The 19,498-nt window shown below is 38.6% G+C and overlaps 1 protein-coding gene across 12 annotated transcripts in view; it reads left to right on the forward strand.

Annotated features, from left to right (window-relative positions):
• Positions 1-19,498, forward strand: part of FAM118B (family with sequence similarity 118 member B) — a 50,467-nt gene that overhangs the window by 27,293 nt on the left and 3,676 nt on the right. For all 12 annotated transcript variants that reach the window (XM_082683904.1, XM_082683909.1, XM_082683906.1 and 9 more), the window contains 4 exons: positions 1,139-1,391; positions 11,853-12,080; positions 14,616-14,744; positions 16,702-16,987. In XM_082683904.1, the coding sequence (XP_082540030.1) occupies positions 1,139-1,391; positions 11,853-12,080; positions 14,616-14,744; positions 16,702-16,987 (896 nt within the window). The remainder of the gene's footprint in view (positions 1-1,138; positions 1,392-11,852; positions 12,081-14,615; positions 14,745-16,701; positions 16,988-19,498) is intronic.

Here is a 19,498-nt window from a genome sequence, read left to right on the forward strand (position 1 = left end):
CAAATAAATAAATAAGATCTTAAAAAAAAAAAAAGAAAGAAAGAAAGAAACATCACTAGTACCTACCATAGTATCTGGTACTTGGTAAGTTTTTCATATTTGTTGAATGACCAAGTGCTGGAGTTGGAAATAGGGAAGGCAGTTGCAAGGTTTGTTTCCCCAAAACAGGTTTCCCAAGACTTAAAGTACCATTTCTTATGTTACAACGAAATGCAAATCCTTTTTCTTTTATTTTGACAAAAAATTGAGAAAGGCAGTTCCTTGGAAAACACCTGCCATCAGCAAAAATTAAAGTGAGTAAATATATTTCAAACATATTTTAATGTAGTTTCCAGACTGAAGTGTGGGGAGTGGGGTGGAGTGGGGTATGGAGAACCAAAACACAAAACTTGTGTCTGTACTTCTCTTCAAGACAGAACTTCGTGCTTGTCGTGGTAAGAAAGTAATGTTTTCTACTTCTTGTCGTATCTATTGAATAGTTATAGCTTTGTTTATTTAGGTAACGTGAAGCTCCCGTGTTTTCAGAATTCTGTTAGCTACTTTTTTTTTTTTCTTCCTCTTTTTTTTCCTTTTTGCCTTGCAGGTAGAAATCTAGAACAAAATGGAAGTGAAATGTGTTCCCATACTTGATGGTCTCATTCTCAGTTTTAGTCATGCTCAATTTTATCGTACTAGTGTTTACAAAATTGAGCTTAACTTTGGCTTTCTTTCATCTCTTGTTTTATATCTCTCAACAATAGGAATTTAATTTGTATGGATTTCTTTTCTCTCTGGAATCCATGTTTTTTGAAATTTAATGTTGGTTTAAAATATAATTTAGTTAGTAGAACTCAGCTGGGCTATAATTTAATTGGATCTTTTCCTACTGTTAGTGGGTTTTCTTAGATTGAAAGAACTATGAGGGAGAAAATTGTTTTTAAGATTGTCTCTTAGGATTCCTGAAATAGGTTTTTCAGCAAGCCCTGGCACAATATTCTGGTCTTTTTGCTTAAGATACTCAGGAGAGGTATCAGAAATTGTTATATCCTCTTTGCAACTATGAAAGTAATAGCTGAAAACCATGATTTTCAACAGCCTTTCCATGTGCCTCCTATCTGTTGGACATTCCCAATCCTCTTCGTTTGGTTGACTTTTTCAGGAAGCTGCTTCCAAGCTTAAAAACGAAGAAGCCTCGGGAACTTGTGCTGGTGATTGGAACAGGCATTAGTGCTGCGGTGGCACCTCAGGTTCCAGCCCTGAAGTCCTGGAAGGGGTTGATTCAGGCCTTACTGGATGCCGCCATTGATTTTGATCTTCTAGAAGATGAGGAGAGCAGAAAATTTCAGAAATGTCTCCATGAAGACAAAAACCTTGTCCATGTTGCCCATGACCTTATCCAGAAACTCTCTCCTGTGAGTATCCTCCTGTGTATCTTGGCATTATTTCCTGAAACTGTGACACATGTGCTGAATGTAACAAGGATATTTATTGTGAGCTTATAGATTTTGGAGGGGCAGATGGGGAGAGAGAGAGAATCTTAAGCAGGCTCCACACCCAGAGTAGAGTAGAAAGGAGGGCTCGATCTCACAACCCCAAAATGATGACCCAAGCTGAAATCCAGAGTCTAGAGGCTTAACAAGTTAAGCCGCCCAGGTGCCCCTTTAGCTTATAGATTTGCATAACTCTTGGCTCTTCCACAAAAGGTCTGCTTATGGACCCTATTCAGGGTAGTTATCTTGATCCGGACGCGTGTGTGTCTGTATCTGTGTGTGCCTGTAGATGGTAGCAGTAATGATGTTGAGGTCTTTATATTTACAAAAATGAGACCACTGTCCCATTATTGCTGTGTTTTGAATTTATTTTTTCTCTGCTCATTACCGTGTAGTGGCATGCCCTGCCATCCATGCCTTTTAGGGAATCCCAGAAAGATTAGAGATCATTCTTACCCTTTTTGGGCTAAGCAACACCATTTCTTTAAATGTTCCTTTTAAAGGCAATCACTCAGAATATTTATAAGGAATTTTGTCTTGTTTTATCAAATTGAGTTGGATACCAGTTCATGAATAATAAGGACCTCCTTGTTTGCACTGTCTTCAAAATGCCTTCAAAAATCAGAATTCATTTAAGATATATTTAGAAATAATAGAGTAGCCAAATCATGTTCTAAATCTTAATAAATCACATATTAAAAAAAAACTCTTGTTATAAAATAATTTTTTTTAAGATTTTATTTATTTATTTGACAGAGATCACAAGTAGGCTGAGAGGCAGGCAGAGAGAGAGGAGGAAGCAGGCTCCCTGTAGAGCAGAGCAGAGAGCCTGATGCAGGACTTGATCCCAGGACCCTGAGATCACGACCTGAGCTGAAGGCAGAGGCTTAACCTACTGAGCCACCCAGGTGCCCCTTATAAAGTAAATTGTTAGTGCTGATTCCCACACCCTCTTTCCAGGCCCTTGGGCATATAGGAAAGAATTGTCATTAAAAGTTAGCTTAAAAGAGAGCCATTTAAAAGTAATTTCCTCTTGGTTCGTGACTCATTTCAGAAACTTAGTACCTTTTACTTCCTCTTCTCATTTCTTTGTTCTTAATTGTGATAAATTGTTGCTAATCTAGAATAGTGTAAATAATTAGTAAGCTTTAAAGAGTTCATAGGACCTCTGTCTCACACCATACACAAAATTAATTCAAAATGGATTAAAGACCTAAATATAAGAACTTAAAACTATAAAACTCCTAGAGGAAAACAGATTTACAGCTTCATGACTTTGGACCTGGCAGCAGTTTTTTTTAAACATGACACCAAAAGCACAAGTAACAAAAGAAACAGTAGATATACTGCACCTTACCAAACATAAAAGCTCTTGGGCTCAAAGAGCACTTTCAAAAAAGTAAAAAGTCAGCCTCCCCCCTCCCCACCAGAGAACAGGAGAAAATATTAGCAATTCATATATCTCCCAAGGGTGTAGTGTCCAGAATAAAGAACTATTATAGCTTAACAGTAAAAAGGCAGGTAATTCAAAGGATTTGAATTGACATGGTTCCATGTGCTAGTAAGCGCATGCAAAGGTGTAGAGCATCTTTTCATGCAGTAGTCATTAGAAAAATCCACATCAAAACCACTTGAGGTATGCTTCACATGCACCAAGATGGCTCGACTCAGAAGGTCAGTTAAATATTGGTGAGGCTGTAGAGAAACTGAATCCCTCATCCACTGCTGGGATTGTGAAATGGTGCAGACAATGTGAAACACAGTCTAGCAGTTCCTCAAACAATTAAATATAGAGTTACCATCTGACCCAACAGTTCTGCTTCTAGATAGACCCTAGAGAAATGAAAACATATGTCCATACAGAAACTTACACACAAATGTGGGTAGCAGTATTCATAATAGGCACAAGGTAGAAATAACCCAGATATCCATCTACTGTCTAGTGGATAAACAAAATGCAGCACATTCATACAATGGAATACTACTTGCCAATTAAAGGGAGTTCAGTACTGATAACATGCTGCAGTTTGAATGACCCTTAGCGTAATGGAAGCCAGTCACAAAAGACCACATATTAGATGGCTGCATTCATGCAGAATGTTCAGAATAAGGAAATCTGTTAAGAGACAGAAAGTCGATTAGTAGTTGGCAAGGACTAGAGCACAGATGGAGGGCAGCCAGGTGATATTTAAAGGCTACGTGGTTTCTTTTGATATGATGACATGTTCTAAAATTGACTGTGGTGACAGTTGCGGTATCTGTGAATCTATAAATAATCATTGAATTTACACTTCAAATAGGTGAATTGTTATGAGAATTGTATGTCAGTAGAGTTGTTAAACGTAAAAGGAAAGAAAATGTGTAATTAAAATATTAATCAATAGAAAGTGAGAGTGGCTGTATTAATATCTGATAAAGCACACTTGAGAGCAAAGAGGAAAGAAAACTTTCTTAATGTCTTAAAAAATACAAAATTGGTGTTGTATAAAAAGGTAATTAAAGAGTACATAGCCAAAAAATTTAAAGGAAAAGTATTACGGAAGTGTGTCAGCCAGTTAATTAACAAAAATGATATCTTGGTGGGGGGGAAGCTCATGAGTACTGTGTTAGACTAGGAAGACTGGTCTGTGGATGAAGACGTTCTCTTTCAGACTAGGATGTACAGTGTTGTCATGCCACTCTCTTGTCTTGGCTGTAACCTTCACTCATCCATCACAGTGGTCTCCTGAGAACAGAAAGCATGATTTTACTAGTTGGGTGAATTGTGATTGAAAGTAATGAGAAGTTTTGAAGTCAGTGTCAGTAAGTGTATACCCAACAAACATCAAACTGGGGTCACTAATTATCTTTGGATGAAAATTTATTATTAACCTTAAAATGTAGTTGTGGGTTAGTGTCAGTTGCAGTAGAGGAGAAATTATCAAACTTTTTGGTCTCAAGACTCCTTTATATACTCTTAAAAATTATTGAGAAACTCAAGTAGCTGTTGTTTCTATAGAGTATTTCTGTCAACATTCACTATTAAAAATTGAGAAATGTTTAAAATATTTACTTAAGTGTACCAATAAGCCTATCACATGTAAATGTAATTAACATGTTTGTGGAAAATAATTACATTTTCCAAAAATGAAAAATTTATTGTTTCACACTTTAAAGAATCTTTTTAACATCTGGCTTAATAGAATACAACTGCATTCTCCTATCTGCTGTATATACTGTGTGTTGTTTTGGTTTAAGTATATGGAAAAAGTCAGGTATCACTGGTGTGTAGCTGGCAAAGAAAGAAGTATTTTAATAGTCTTTTTAGATACTTAGAGATATTCACCGTTGATACTACACTAAAAACTCAGTTAAGTGGTAGCTTCCTTCCTAAAGATTAAGAGCAGTATGGAATCTGAACTTTTCCTATTCTGCTGCATTAAAATCCATGATCCATCTTGCACTTAGAATAAATCTTTCACCCATGCATGATTTTGTAGCATCTGTCATTTAGAAAATCTTGGTTCACTGAGTTACATATATCCTCTAGATATTGAAACATTTCACTACACAGCTCAAAAACTACATTCATTAATAACACCACCAGTCTCATCACATAAATATTTGGAGGTTGTCAAGCTCCTGGTAGCAGATTAGAGTTTTCTAAAATTCTGGTTTTTCAGTTCTAAAGTGTGTTTGGAACCAGAATAGACCACAAATAGCCAAAGTAATGTTAAAAAAGAAAACCAAAGCTGGAGGCATCACAATTCCAGGCTTTAAGCTCTATTATAAAGCTGTAATCATCAAGACAGTATGGTATTGACACAAAAACAGACACATAGACCAACAGAACAGAATAGAGAGCCCAGAAATGGACCCTCAACTCTTTGGCCAACTAATCTTTGACAAAGCAGGAAAGAATGTCCAATGGAAAAAAGACAGTCTCTTCAACAAATGATGTTGGGAAAATTGGACAGCCACATGCAGAAAAATGAAACTGAACCATTTCCTTATGCTACACACAAAAATAAACTCAGAATGGATGAAAGACTTAAATGTGAGATAGGAAGCCATCAAAATTCTAAAAGACAACACAGGCAGCAATTTCTGTGACCTTGGCCACAGCAACTTCTTGCTAGACACTTTTCCAAAGGCACAGGAAACAAAACCAAAAATGAACCATTGGGACTTTATCAGGATAAACTTTTTTTTTTTTTTTTTTTGCACAGCAAAGGAAACAATCAACAAAGCTAGAATGCAACCTACAGAATGGGAGAAGATATTCAAAAATGACGTATCAGATACAGGGCTAGTACCCAAAATCTATAAACTCAGCACCCAAAAAAGAAAAAACTGTAGTCACGAAATGGGCAAGAAGACATGAACAGACATTTCTCCAAAGAAGACATTCAGATGACTAACAGCAGACACATGAAAAAATGCTCAACATCACTTGGCATCAGGGAGATACAAATCAAAACCACAATGAGATACCACCTCACACCAGTCAGGATGGCTATAAAATTAACAAGTCAGGAAACAATAGATGTCAGTGAAGATGTAGAGAAAGGGGAACCCTCCTACACTGTTGGTGGGAATGCAAACTGGTGAGCCACTCTGGGAAGCAGTATAGAGGTTCCTCAGAAAGTTAAAAATAGAGCTACCCTACAGCCCAGCAGTCACACTACTGGGTATTTATACAAATGAAACAAAAACAGTGATTCAAAGGGGCACATGCACACCGGTGTTTATAGCAGCAATGTCCACAATAGCGAAAACATGGAAAGAACCCAGATGTCCCTGGACAGTTGGATGGATAAAGAAGATACATAATATATATAATGCTAGCCATCAGAAAAAATGAAGTCTTGCCATTTGCAATGATGTGGATGGGGCAGGAGGGTATAATGTTAAGTGAATTAAGTCAGAAAGACAAATACTGTATGATTTCACTTATATATGGAATTTAAGAAACAAAACAGATGAACATAGGAGAAGGGAAGGAAAAATAAGATTAAAAAGAGAGGGAGACAAACTATAAGAGACTCTTAACTCTAGGGGAAAAAACTGAGCATTGCTGGAGGGGAGGGAGTAATGGGGTGATGGACATTAAGGAGGGCGCCTGATGGAATGAGCTCTGGGTATTACATGCAACTGATAAATAACTAAATTCAACCCCTAAAACTAATATTACCCTGTATGTCAACTAAATTGATTTTAAATAATTTTTTTTTAATTTCTGGTTTTTGCTTGAAAGCTCCACTTTTGTCATAGGCAACCATAACAGCAGTCCTCAGTTGTTTTCCTCAAAATGGCAGGCTCACTTCATTCGTTTTTTCAAAAATGCCTGAGAATGCCCAGCTCTGAATGACTAGTTTATCATTTGTTCAAGTAAAAATAATGTTTGATGAAAAAACGGATAATTGAGCTTGCAGTTCAATCATGCAAATGTTTTGCCTGGACACAGCCATCATACTTCAGGCTGCAGCAGAAGTGCTCTGTGCACATTTCCTCTTTCTTCATACAGACTTTTAAAAGGAAGGGTCAGGATTTAATACAATTAATAATTTTTACTGCTTCATTAAGAACATTTTTAAGTGAAACTGGGATTTTTTTCTAAGTCTTTGGTCATGAAGAATGCAATGATTACAGGCACAGCTGAGTTCTACTCTCTTGATTCACACTAAGTCATTAGCAGTTTTACCCACGATTGCTTTTGTACCATTGGTGCACATATCGGCACAGTTTAAAAGACAGAAATTACCTTAATATTATTATGAAAATAATTTTACTTTGCAAACTCCTTAAAGAATCTTAGAGATCCACAGGGCCCATGGGCCATGTTTTGAAACCTACTTTATTTATTTTTTTGAAGATTTTAGTTATTTATTTGACAGATCACAAGTAGGCAGAGAGGCAGGCAGAGAGGGGGGTGGGGGAAGCATGCTCCCTGCTGAGCAGAGAGTCCATACCGGGGCTCCATCCCAGGACCCTGAGATCATGACCTGAGCCAAAGGCATAGGCTTAACCCACTGAGCCAACCAGGCACCCAAAAACCCACTTTAATAGAGGATACGTAAGGAAAAAAATAGAGGCAAACCAAAGGCTTAAAAAAAAAGGACACACATTTAGGGAAATGTGAACACTGAGTATTTGACAATAAGGAATTAATATTATTTCTTTTTTTCTTTTAGGGGGGCTTTGGGAAATTGTTGTAGTAGCTGCATGAACGCTTAGGAACTGCTTCAGAAAAATTCTGTTCAAGGGGAGAGCATGGCAGTGTTATAGTGGAAGGGAATTTAGGTTAAATAAGATTGGTCATATGTGATAATGGTCGAAACTGGATGATGGGTGTACAGTGGGGCTTATATTTTTTTTACTTTATATATGTTTGAAATGGTCTTTTTATTTTTTTTGTCTTTTTTTTTTTTTTTTTTTTTAGGGGTGCTTGGGTGGCTCAGTGTGTGAAAGCCTCTGCCTTCAGCTCAGGTCATGAGGGTCCTGGGATTGAGCCCTGCATTGGGCTCTCTGCTCGGCAGGGAGCCTGCTTCCCTTCCTCTCTCTCTCTCTCTGCCTGCCTCTCTGTCTACTTGTAATCTCTGTCAAATAAATAAATAAAATCTTTTTTTTTAATCTTTTTAAAAGATTTTAAAAGATTTTTTAAAATTTAAAAAGATTTTTTAAAAAGATTTTATTTATTTATTTGACAGAGACATAGCACAAGTAGGCAGAGCAGCAGGCAGAGGGAGAGGGAGAAGCAGATTCCCAGCCGAGCCGGGAGCCCTATGTGGGGCTTGATCCCAGGACCCTGGGATCATGACCTGAGCCAGAGGCAGCCACTCAACTGACTGAGCCACCCAGGTGCCATGAAATTATCTTTTTTTTTTCCTTAATTAAAGAATCTAACAGCAATAATATGGCAGGTTAATTCAATAGGCCCATCTACTGAGCCAGTTTCTTACACTAGGGAGGTGATACTGTGCATTCAGTAGAGAGAACTTGGGTTTCAGAATCAGACTCTGCCATTTAAATGCACTGGGACTTTGGGAAAATTCAATTCTCAGAATCTATTTTTGCATCTGTAAAACTGGGCTAATACTCCTTAACTCATGAAGAGTAAGTTAGACAATGTATATGAAGTGTTTGGCACATAGTAAGTACACCCTGAATGTCCGTAACCTTGGTGAGAAAGAGTCAGGATTTTGTGTTTACTGTATCTGGGATCAGAAAAATGAGAGTTAAGGGTAGAAGGAACTCAAGTACCATTGGTTTCATTTCACTGTTTTAAGTGAATAAGAAAACTTCCATAAAATTGTGTGGGAGTTTGGCATTTCCTTTTGACTATGGAACCTCCTTGTTTGTTTTCATTCCTTTGTCTTTGTTTAGGCTACTGGTGGGAAAGTTAGTTCTAGGGTCACATATTTCAAGAGAAAGAAATGTTCATTTTAAGTCTGAGGAAATAAAAGAAATTAAAAAAATAATTTAAAAAAAAGACTGAGGAAATCATTAGCACAGCTGCAGAAAGCCTCTTAACTTCCTCTCTGTGTCCATACACAAGATGTAGGAACTTAAAGAAATAGAACTAAGAGATAGCTCAAATAAGTGATTTAGAACATTTATTCCCAGGCTTTTAACCTTTTGTATTTCTTTCCTTACAAGCAAGAAAATAGTCCACACCCATAATTACCCGTCTGTATGCGCAGGTATTTTTATCTGTGTGTGTAATAATTAAACTGGCACTGGAATATGGAGTTCTATTAACTGTGTATGAATCAGAGTACAAAATGAAGATATAAAACACAACAAGGAAGTTCTTAAAATCACCATAGTTTTTATTTAATTTTAAGCTTAGTTTTGCTTTTTTTTTTTTTTTTTTTTTTTAAGATTTTATTTATTTATCAGAGAGAGAGATGGGGAGAGAGCGAGCACAGGCAGACAGAATGGCAGGCAGAGGCAGAGGGAGAAGCAGGCTCCCTGCTGAGCAAGGAGCCCGATGTGGGACTCGATCCCAGGACGCTGGGATCATGACCTGAGCGAAGGCAGCTGCTTAACCAACTGAGCCACTCAGGCGTCCCTAGTTTTGCTTTTTTGAACAGATATTATGTATGCACCTTGCAGAAATCAAAATGAGGTAAAAAGGTTTACGTACATTCCAACATCTCATTCCCACCATGTCTTTGTCTACCTTCTCTTCCCAAACTCACCCCTCCCCAATAGGTCACCACTGTTATTAACTTTTTGAGTATACTTTCAGTGTTCCTTTTTCGCAAAACAAGCAAATAGGACTAGATTTATTCTATCTCACTACCTCTTCCATCCCCCATGTCAAAAGGTAACACTCTAAATGTACTGTTCGGTATCTTGTTTATTTTACTTAATAGTATATCCTGGAGATCTTTCCATACTGGCCTCCTTTATGGGTTCTTGACCAACTCAATTTCCTACACACAGCTTGCATGGCTTGTTTCCAGGCCTTTATTATTACAGATAACAGAGCAGTGATAACCTTGTGTATGTCATTTCATTTGTTTGTAGTATATCTGTGGGATATATTCCCAGAGATGGGATTGCAAGACTGTAGGGTAAATGGGTTGTGATTTTGTAGATACTAAAGGGGAATCGTATTTTTTATATAGTTCATGTATGTGGTGAAATTCATTAAGTATGGTTGTAAATTCTTCACTGTTTCTGATCGGATTGTTCAAGTCGCAGTTGAAAAGCATGCCCCACATTCTTAACCACATAAATATGGGCTATACCATCTGTCTGGCACCAGAAGAGACTCTGAGCCCACTGACAACAGCCTATCATGAGAATCCTGTCTAATGGTAGATGTTGCATGGACTGTGATTGACCAGATAAACTTCAGGGCGTGTCACCACCTTTGCTTTGTGGTTTTAGTTTCACCTCTGTGCTCTAGTTTTCCAATGTTTAAATATTTACCATTTCTTTTAGTTGGTAGGTATAATTTAAAGACTGGATAATTTTATAAAGTTCTTTGAAAAATTAGGAAAAGAATTTGCAAATGGAAATGTATTTTATGAATCTGCTTACGTGGTTCCATGGAAACAGATCTTTCTCTGAGCATTGAGCTATTAGAAGGAGACACAGGGGCGCCTGGGTGGCTCAGTGGGTTAAAGCCTCTGCTTTCGGCTCAGGTCATGATCTCAGGGTCCTGGGATCGAGCCCCGCATCGGGCTCTCTGCTCAGCAGGGAGCCTGCTTCCTCCTCTCTCTCTGCCTGCCTCTCTGCCTACTTGTGATCTCTGTCAAATAAATAAATAAAATCTTTAAAAAAAAAAAAAAAAAAAAAGAAGGAGACACAAAACCAGGAAGGTAGGGGGACTAATTTGAGAAAAAACAAAAGGAGCTCAAACACTTACGTTATAGCAGCTGAGTACAGTTACTTGGAGTTTGGGAAATACTGGGGCCTTTATGAACTGATTCTTGCTTTGATACTATCTAACGGGCTGATAGTTGCAGGAACAAAATAGGGATTAGACATTTGTTATAGCACATTACGCAGTTACGTTCCGTTTGAAATTCCTGTGTCCCTGGGCTCACTTCTTTTAAGTTATAAAGCTACCTTCCTACTTGGGGTTTGTATTCTGTTTCCTCATTAGTCATTGAGATATTTACATATACTCAGAATGAAACTGGGAAAGCCCTTATTCAGGTAAATCATATGTAAAGAAGGAGGAAGGGCACCTGGGTGGCTCAGTTGGTTAATCGTGTGCTGTAAGCCCAGGTCATGATCTCCGGGTCCTGGGATCAAGCCCCCCCGCATTGCGCTCCCTGCTCGGCAGGGAGTCTGCTTCACCCTCTCGCTCTAACCCTCCCTTCTGCTCATGTGCACATGTTCTCTCTCTCTCTCTAATGAGTAAGTTTTTTAAAAAATCTTAAAATTTAAATAAATTTTTTAAAAAACAAAGGAAGAAGTCTTCTTAGAACTGATTAATGTTTGGTATTTTTAAAAACAGTTGCAAAATGCAGATTTATGGTAACCTTTGTTGTATACTATTTTTCCCAGCATACCTGTAAACAAATTCCTGAATTATGCTAAGGGAAAAAAGCAGGCAGGAATAAGATAAGCCATTTTTTCTAAATCCATAAACATCTTAGCCATGCCCGTTTTCTTCAATCTATAAAAATGCTTGTTTAGAGAATTTATGCTTTTTTGCATATGATGTAATAGTACTGATCACTTACTATGTGCTAGGCATTGTGCTAATAAGCACATGGCATGTTTCCTGTTTTTCTTAGTATAACTTTCTGAGGTAGACAATATTTTATCCTTATTCTTAAGTACACAGTATTCTTCAAAAATTTGCTATATTATTGTAATCAAAACAAGTGACCGACAAAACACGTGGAATTAATTTTTCTCTTTCTAATCCCTTCCCAGCGAACTAGTAATGTTCGGTCCACATTTTTCAAGGACTGTTTATATGAAGTATTTGATGATTTGGAGTCAAAGATGGAAGATTCTGGAAAACAGCTTCTTCAGTCAGTTCTTCACCTGATGGAAAATGGAGCCCTGGTATTAACTACAAATTTTGATAATCTCCTGGAACTGTATGCAGCAGATCAGGGAAAACAACTCGAATCCCTTGACCTTACTGATGAGAAAAAGGTAACAAGTAAGGGATTGTTCTCTTCTTCAGGCTAGTGGGTTGTATCTTCATCAGAAAAACTGTTTCCTAGTTGGTATATTATACACTGCTGGTATTTATGTTGAGGTATAAAAGGAAGATTCTTGTCCCTAGTTGAATTTTTATTTTTTCGTTTTGAGATAAAATCAATACAGAGTAAAAAATGCACGGCTCTGAAAAGTATTCAGGTCTGTGAGTTTTGACAATTTCACGCAATTTCAAAGCAAGGTTATAGGAAGTCATTTAAACTGTAAGATCTTCTTAACATTTGCTAATATCAGATGAGCACAATACTGATTTAGAGTTCTTTCTTAGGATATATTCTTCATGGCTTCTATAAGAAATATATGAAAACTACTTTTTGATGTTGAAGAGCAACTTTCAAGCCAAGTGATAGCTGGGCTGAAGTTGATGTTCAGTGGAAACCTCAGGAGTGTTTTCTTTTGTTTTGTTTTGTTTTGTTTTGTTTTGTTTTGTTTTTAATACAGCCCATGCTGTAGTTGAGCCACTTACCATAATACTGAATTATAGATGTTGATCTATGTCAACTAATAAGATAAGGCTTTTTTATTAGAATGGTCACTTGAATTTGTAATTTGAACTTCCACACCAGTAGGAGATTCTGTAGATGGATTGCCATTACTTAATTGATGAAATACAGTGAAACCATGAAAAGGAAAATATTTCCATTACCATTATCAGAGATGATGAATGAAGAAGGAAGAAAGAAAAAACAGGTTATAAAATGCTACCAAGTCTCATTTGTCCTGCTTTGTATTTTGCAATTTTCCTTCTCCACTTTGTTTTCCAAGGAACCTGTCTGACTTAGAGCCCAGATAAATAGTTTGAATAGAAAACTGATTCACCTGCTGACATTTATTGTCATGGTACTGTCTTTGCCAGAGCAGCAGCTTCAATGCCATTCTTGTGATTTGGCCGAGCTTGCGGTCAGGTTTTAAAAATAAATCAAATGTAAAGAAATGGTGCCGTGAAGGCCAATTGGCTCTGACTGGCATGTTTCCCACCTGATACCTGCGTGGTTGGTATGGTTAGCTCCTTCTTCGCCTGTAAGTCTCTCTCTGACCTGCCCTTACGTTTTTTGAAGGGGCCTGTCCTTATTTTTTTACCCATTTCTTTCATGGCACTTTACTGTAACTTTCAGTTTTTATCTTGGTTTGTTTTCTCGCTGTTTGTCCCATGGAAACAGCACCTCCATTTGCACAGATACCACATCAGCCCTTACCCTGACGTCTAAGATAGTACTTGGCACATAGCAGGTGCTCAGTAAATACTTTTTGAATTCATAGACGATTGAATGAAATTCAAAAAATAATGGCAAGAAACAGCTTCTCTGATGTTCCTGATATAACCTCCTGGGATTATGACCAGCAACAGAAGCATAAGGGCCTTTTCAAAGTAAGGGGTTTCTTCTCTCAGACTTGGCTCTTTTCTCTTGCATTTTCATCCTGGAAGGTTTGCTTTGTGGTTTTAGTCCACAAGAGGGCAGTATTGAAATTGAGTGCATTAATGCAGTTCACTGGTGGTGAGATTGTAGCCTGGTGTTACTCAACGTTCAGCATCTCTGTGCCTCTTCACTAACCCAAACCTGATTTCTCTAGAATGATATGAGAATGAAATTATGCTTTCTCAAGTCCTTGAGGAAATGGAACAGTGACATCCAGGTGGCTCTCTTTACCCTTATCATCTAAGTGATTGTTTTTCACTGGTAGCCTTTTAGGTAACTCAGGAGACAAAGTTGCTTATCCACTACACAAAAAAACCACCTGGAAACTTTGGGGCTTCAAACATTTTATTTGCATCTGATATCGTGAGTGAGCATTTGAGCTGGGCTCAGAACCAGGGCAGTTGTGCTGGTTTTGCTGGTTACCCACATGGCTGCAGTCAGGAGGTGGCTTGGCCCAGGCCGGGTTGCTGTCAGATGGCCCTGCTCCCATGTCTGCCGGTGTGGGCATTTGGCTGGGCCACGTAGCTCTAGGAGGCTAGCTGAGGCTTCTTATGTGATGGTGCCGGCTTCCAGAAGCCGCAAAAGGGAAATGAAATTTGTACCAACATTTTTCAAGCTGCTGCTTGCATCCTGTTTGCTAAGGCCCTGTTGGCTGAAGCAAGCCAGTGGCCAAGCCTGGAGTAAGTGTGAAAAGGGACTGCACAGGGCCTGGATATAGGACGCATGATACCTTGGGGATCTTTGCCGAAACAGTCTTCCCAAACTGTCATGTGTATCACCAGTGGTACGAGCCCTAGCATTTCTGCAAATGATGACACTTGAGTTTTTGATGGTTACGTTCAAAGCGAAATCACCAGACATGCTTCCATCAGCCCTAACAGCTGTACCTGGAATGAAACTGAAGCCACACTAAGCCTTACGTGCTTGCCCTACGGTATCATGAAGTGTCATGCCAGCAGCCTAATCCATCAAAGCAGCCTTGTTCCCATGGGGACCTTTAAGCAAATGCTCAGCCCTGCCAACTTGGTTGAGCTATATTTGTGTTATACAGGTTCTAGAGTGGGCTCAGGAGAAGCGGAAGCTGAGTGTCTTACACATCCACGGGGTCTACACCAATCCTAGTGGTATTGTCCTCCATCCAGCTGGGTACCAGAATGTGCTCAGGAACACTGAAGTTATGGTGAGTGGCACTGCTCTTGCTGGTCGCAGGAAAGCCTTCCTGGGAAACCTCTGAATACACCCTTGGTCTTTACGGGATAATGTTTTCCCCGTGAGTTAAAACTGGAAAGTGAAGCTTTCTTTCTGTGCTGCTTAGCTTGTGGTTGTGCATGTGCTAGTATAGGAAATGCAGAATGTCTCTTCAGGTGTCCAGCCAGGGGTTTTTACCTCGTTCTTCTTCTTTTTTTTTTTTAAGATATTATTTATTTATTTGACAGACAGAGATCACAAGTAGGCAGAGAGAAAGAGGAGGAAGCAGGCTCCCTGCTGAGCAGAGAGCGCAGTGCAGGACTCAATCCCAGGACCCTGAGATCATGACCTGAGCCAAAGGCAGAGATTTAACCCACTGAGCCACTCAGGCACCCAAAGATTTTATTCATTTATTTATTTGACAGAGATGACAAGTAGGCAGTGAGGCAGGCAGAGAGAGAGAGATTGGAGGAAATAGGCTCCCTGCTGAACAGAGAGCCTGATGCGGGACTCGATCCCAGGACCCTGAGATCATGACCTGAGCCAAAGGCAGAGAGAGGCTTTAACCCACTGAGCCACCCAGGCAACCCCTTTATTTTGTTCTTGATTGACAGCCAGCAGATGGCATTCTGTCACCAGCACCCTCCCTGCCTACAAAGATGACGTTATTATCCTTCCTCACCATTTGGTTTATTACAGTATGAAACCACCTCTGTGCCAGTAATAATATATGCACTTTTTTACCAACCAGTCACTCTAGAATATACATTCTGAAAAGACTGTGTGTGAACGGTGATAGGCTTATATTGAATTATCACACTTACTGCTCAGTGCAAAGAAATTCTAAGTAGGGTGATAAAACTTTATGGAAAAGGCTTGTGGGTTCTTTGAGATACAAGTCTTAGACTTGTTCACACATACATGTAAAGCACTGTCTGGCCAGGGTTATGTGGGGAAAATTCACTGCCCGCCCCCCAATCTGAGAACGGTGTATACTAGCTCTTTTCAGGGGTAGGTTGCTTAGAATGATAATGTCTTTTTATATGACGTAGCAAAAGAAAAACCAGGGAAATGTAATACTTTCTAAAGCATAAGGGACTTTTTTTTACCTATACTTTCCCTGACATGTTTTTTTATTGCATCTATCTTTGACACTGAGTGATCCCTAGAGCAGAATCATCTCTGATGTTTGTATATTATACATATGTATATATATACACACATACATATTAATGTTCTTGGTAAGTGTCTTTTTTTTTTTTTTTTTAGCAAATCTGGTAATGGAATTATCTTCTCTGGTGATCCCGTGGTTCAGTTTATAAAGCAGAAAAAGGAAAATAATGATCTAGAAAATGGAAAGAGGGAGGCACCTGGGTGGCTCAGTGCATTAAGCCTCTCTGCCTATGGCTCAGGTCATGATCTCAGGGTCTGGGGATTGAGCCCTGCATCGGGCTCTCTGCTTAGCAGGGAGCCTGCTTCCCTCCCACCCTGGCCTGCTTCTCTGCCTACCTGTGAGCTCTGTCTGTCAAATAAATAAAATCTTTTAAAAAAAAAAGAAAGAAAAAATGGGAAGAGTAAGATATATTGAAAATTTCTCAGTGCCTTATGGCCTCTGGACATACAGATCTGACAGATAAACTGTATAGCAAGTAGCCCACTGCCGCCTAATCAGTGAAAGCCTGAATAGAGAGCAGTAGAATGTCCAGTAAAGATAAAATTTTAGACCAGTCATCAAGTTATAGGAATAAACAATAAGATCAGACTCCTTTGTGGGATGAATATACCCTCTTTATATTCATCCCACAAAAGAGTCTGATCTTGCAATTTGGCTAATTAGCTATCACAGTCTATTAAACATTGTAGTTATGATCCTGTTGACCTTTTTGTTTTGGACATGTCTTACATGTGTCTTCACAGTGTCATTAACGTGTTGATTCTTTTCCCGCAAGAGAGAGATTCAGAAACTCTATGAAAACAAGTCATTCCTTTTCCTGGGCTGTGGCTGGACTGTGGATGACACCACTTTCCAAGCCCTTTTTCTGGAAGCTGTGAAGCATAAATCTGACTTAGAACACTTCATGCTCGTTCGGAGAGGAGATGTGGATGAGTTCAAGAAGCTTCGAGAAAACATGCTGGACAAAGGAATTAAGGTCATCTCCTATGGAAATGAATATGCTGATCTCCCAGAATATTTCAAGCGACTGACATGTGAGATATCCACAAGGGGTAGATCAGGTAAGATGAATTTTGAGACTGAGAGCAATAGCTCTTTGACCTTTTATGTATCTGTGATGAGTAAAATCATTACCAACGTAAGAAATAAAATCCCACCTGTATTAGGAAAGGAGATCAGTCAGTCTTCAAGTTAGACTAAAATGCCATTGGATAGTAAGAAAGTAGACAAAGGCATATTCCAGCTGTTTATTATAGAAGTAGGAAGAATGAAAAAATACTCAACCTCACTAGTTCTCAGTGAAATATAATTAAAATATAGATTTCAAAACTGAAAAGAATGACAGATTACTCAGTTTTGGCTAAAGCTTTGAGGAAAGAAATATATTCACGTCATGTTGGCGGGGAAGGTAAAGTTTGTACAGCTCTTCTGAAGAGGAAGTTTGGAATATGTTCAAAATTTAAAAACCTTTGATCCAGAAATTCCACTTGATACAAATTTATCTTAGAAATTTCTCCTAAGGGGATAATTGGACAATTGCACAATTATACTACACAATTGCATAGAGATAAAGGTATGGAAATATAATCATTTTTTTTATAATGGCAAAAAAAAGTTGGAAGCAACCTAAAATACTCCAGTTAATAGACTTTATTAAATACATCAGCATTTGGGGGCGCCTGGGTGGCTCAGTGGGTTAAAGCCTCTACTTTCGGCTCAGGTCATGATCCCAGGGACCTGGGATCGAGCCCCACATCGGGCTCTCTGCTCAGCAGGGAGCCTTCTTCCTCCTCTCTCTCTCTCTCTGCCTGTTTCTCTGCCTCCTTGTGATCTCTGTCTGTCAAATGAATAAATCTTTAAAAAAAAAATACATCAGCATTTGTGTAATTGATGGAACACAGTAAAGCCATAAGAGGGAAAATTTTGTTGCCTGAAAAAACATTAGAGACATAATATATGAGTAAAGAACACCAGGTTGTAAAATGCCACCACGGTCCATCCCATCCCTACAGAATTGTATTCTGTACAATTTACATTGTATTCTGTTTTTGTTTCTGTATGCATGGGGAAGTATCTGGAGTGATATTTACTGAATTAACTGTGGTTATCTTTCTGTGGTAGGATGTAAGTTTTGTTTTTATTAGTATTTTTTTTTTCTGTGTTCGTGTTTCTGGCATTGATTGTGCATTATCTTTATAATCAGAACAAATTTTTAAAAAAATACTATTTGAACACTATTATGGTATTTAAGATAGAGTCTAGGGGTACACTCATTTGTCATTTCACCTCCAGGTTCTAACAAAGCCAAATGGATATAGAAGTTCAGTTTATTAATGGCCCCAGGCAAGTTTCCAATAACCCTAAAAAAGGCCAAACTTTTTGGTATCTGCCAAATTGAAGAATGCTTTTTAAAACTTTGCTGTTGTATGTAGTATATATTCTTGAAAAGTTCTATGTTGATATGTATTTGCATTGTCGATCCGAATGCATCTCAGGGGGCCTAATAAAGTACAGCCGTTTAATATAGAGAGAACTTTTCCTAAACCTAGTATTATTCCTTGATTTCTTTTCTGAATCAGATTTTTTAAGTGGACTTCTACTGTAATGAGAAATTCCAAAGCCATCTGATGGATGGCTCTCCCATCAGAATGGAACCAGATTTATAAAAGACATCACCACAAATGAACACTAAAAATTGTGTCAACCCTTCTTCCAGAAGACTTCAGAAAACCCCTTTTTTACTGTTCTTAATTCCAGTTAGTTAACATACAGTGTTAAATTAGTTCCAGATGCACAATACAGCAATTCAGCACTTCTGTCCATCACCCAGTGCTCATCACATATGCCCTCCTTAATCCCCATCACCTGTTTCACACATCCCCTCACCCACCTCCCCTCTGGTAACCACCAGTTGGTTCTCTGTAGTTAAGATCTGTTTCTTGATTTGTCTCTTTCCCCGCCTTTGCTCATTTGTTTGGTTTCTTAAATTACACATGAGTGAGATCGTATGGTGTTTGTCCTTCTCTGACTTATCTTGCTTAGCATTTTACTCTCTAGCTCTATCCACGTCATTGCAAATGGCAAGATTTCATTCTTTTTAATTGGCTGCTTCCATATCTTGGCTGTTGTAAATAATGCTGTTCTAAGTATAGGAGTGCACGTGTCCCTTTGAATTCGTGTTCTTGTATTCTTTGGGTAAATACCCAGTAGTCTGATTGCTGGATCATAAGGTAGTTCTGTTTTTAACTTTTTGAGGAACCTCCATACTGTTCTCCAGAGTGGCTGCACCAATTTGCATTCCCAGCAACAGTGCAGCGTTGGTGGTATAGTGGTGAGCATAGCTGCCTTCCCAGCAACAGTGCATGAGGGTATCTTTTTCTCCACATCCTCACTGACAGCTGTTGTTTCTACCGTTGTTGATTTTAACTGTTCTGACAGGTGTGAGGTGATATTGTAGTTGTGATTTGCACTTCCCTGATGGCAAGTGACGAAGAACATCTTTTTGTCTATCTGTTGGCCATCTGTATGTCTTTGGAGAAATATCTGTTAATGTCTTCTGCCCATTTTTTAAT

This window comes from Mustela nivalis (genome assembly GCF_964662115.1).
Source record: "Mustela nivalis genome assembly, chromosome: 9".
Classification (NCBI taxonomy): domain Eukaryota; kingdom Metazoa; phylum Chordata; class Mammalia; order Carnivora; family Mustelidae; genus Mustela; species Mustela nivalis.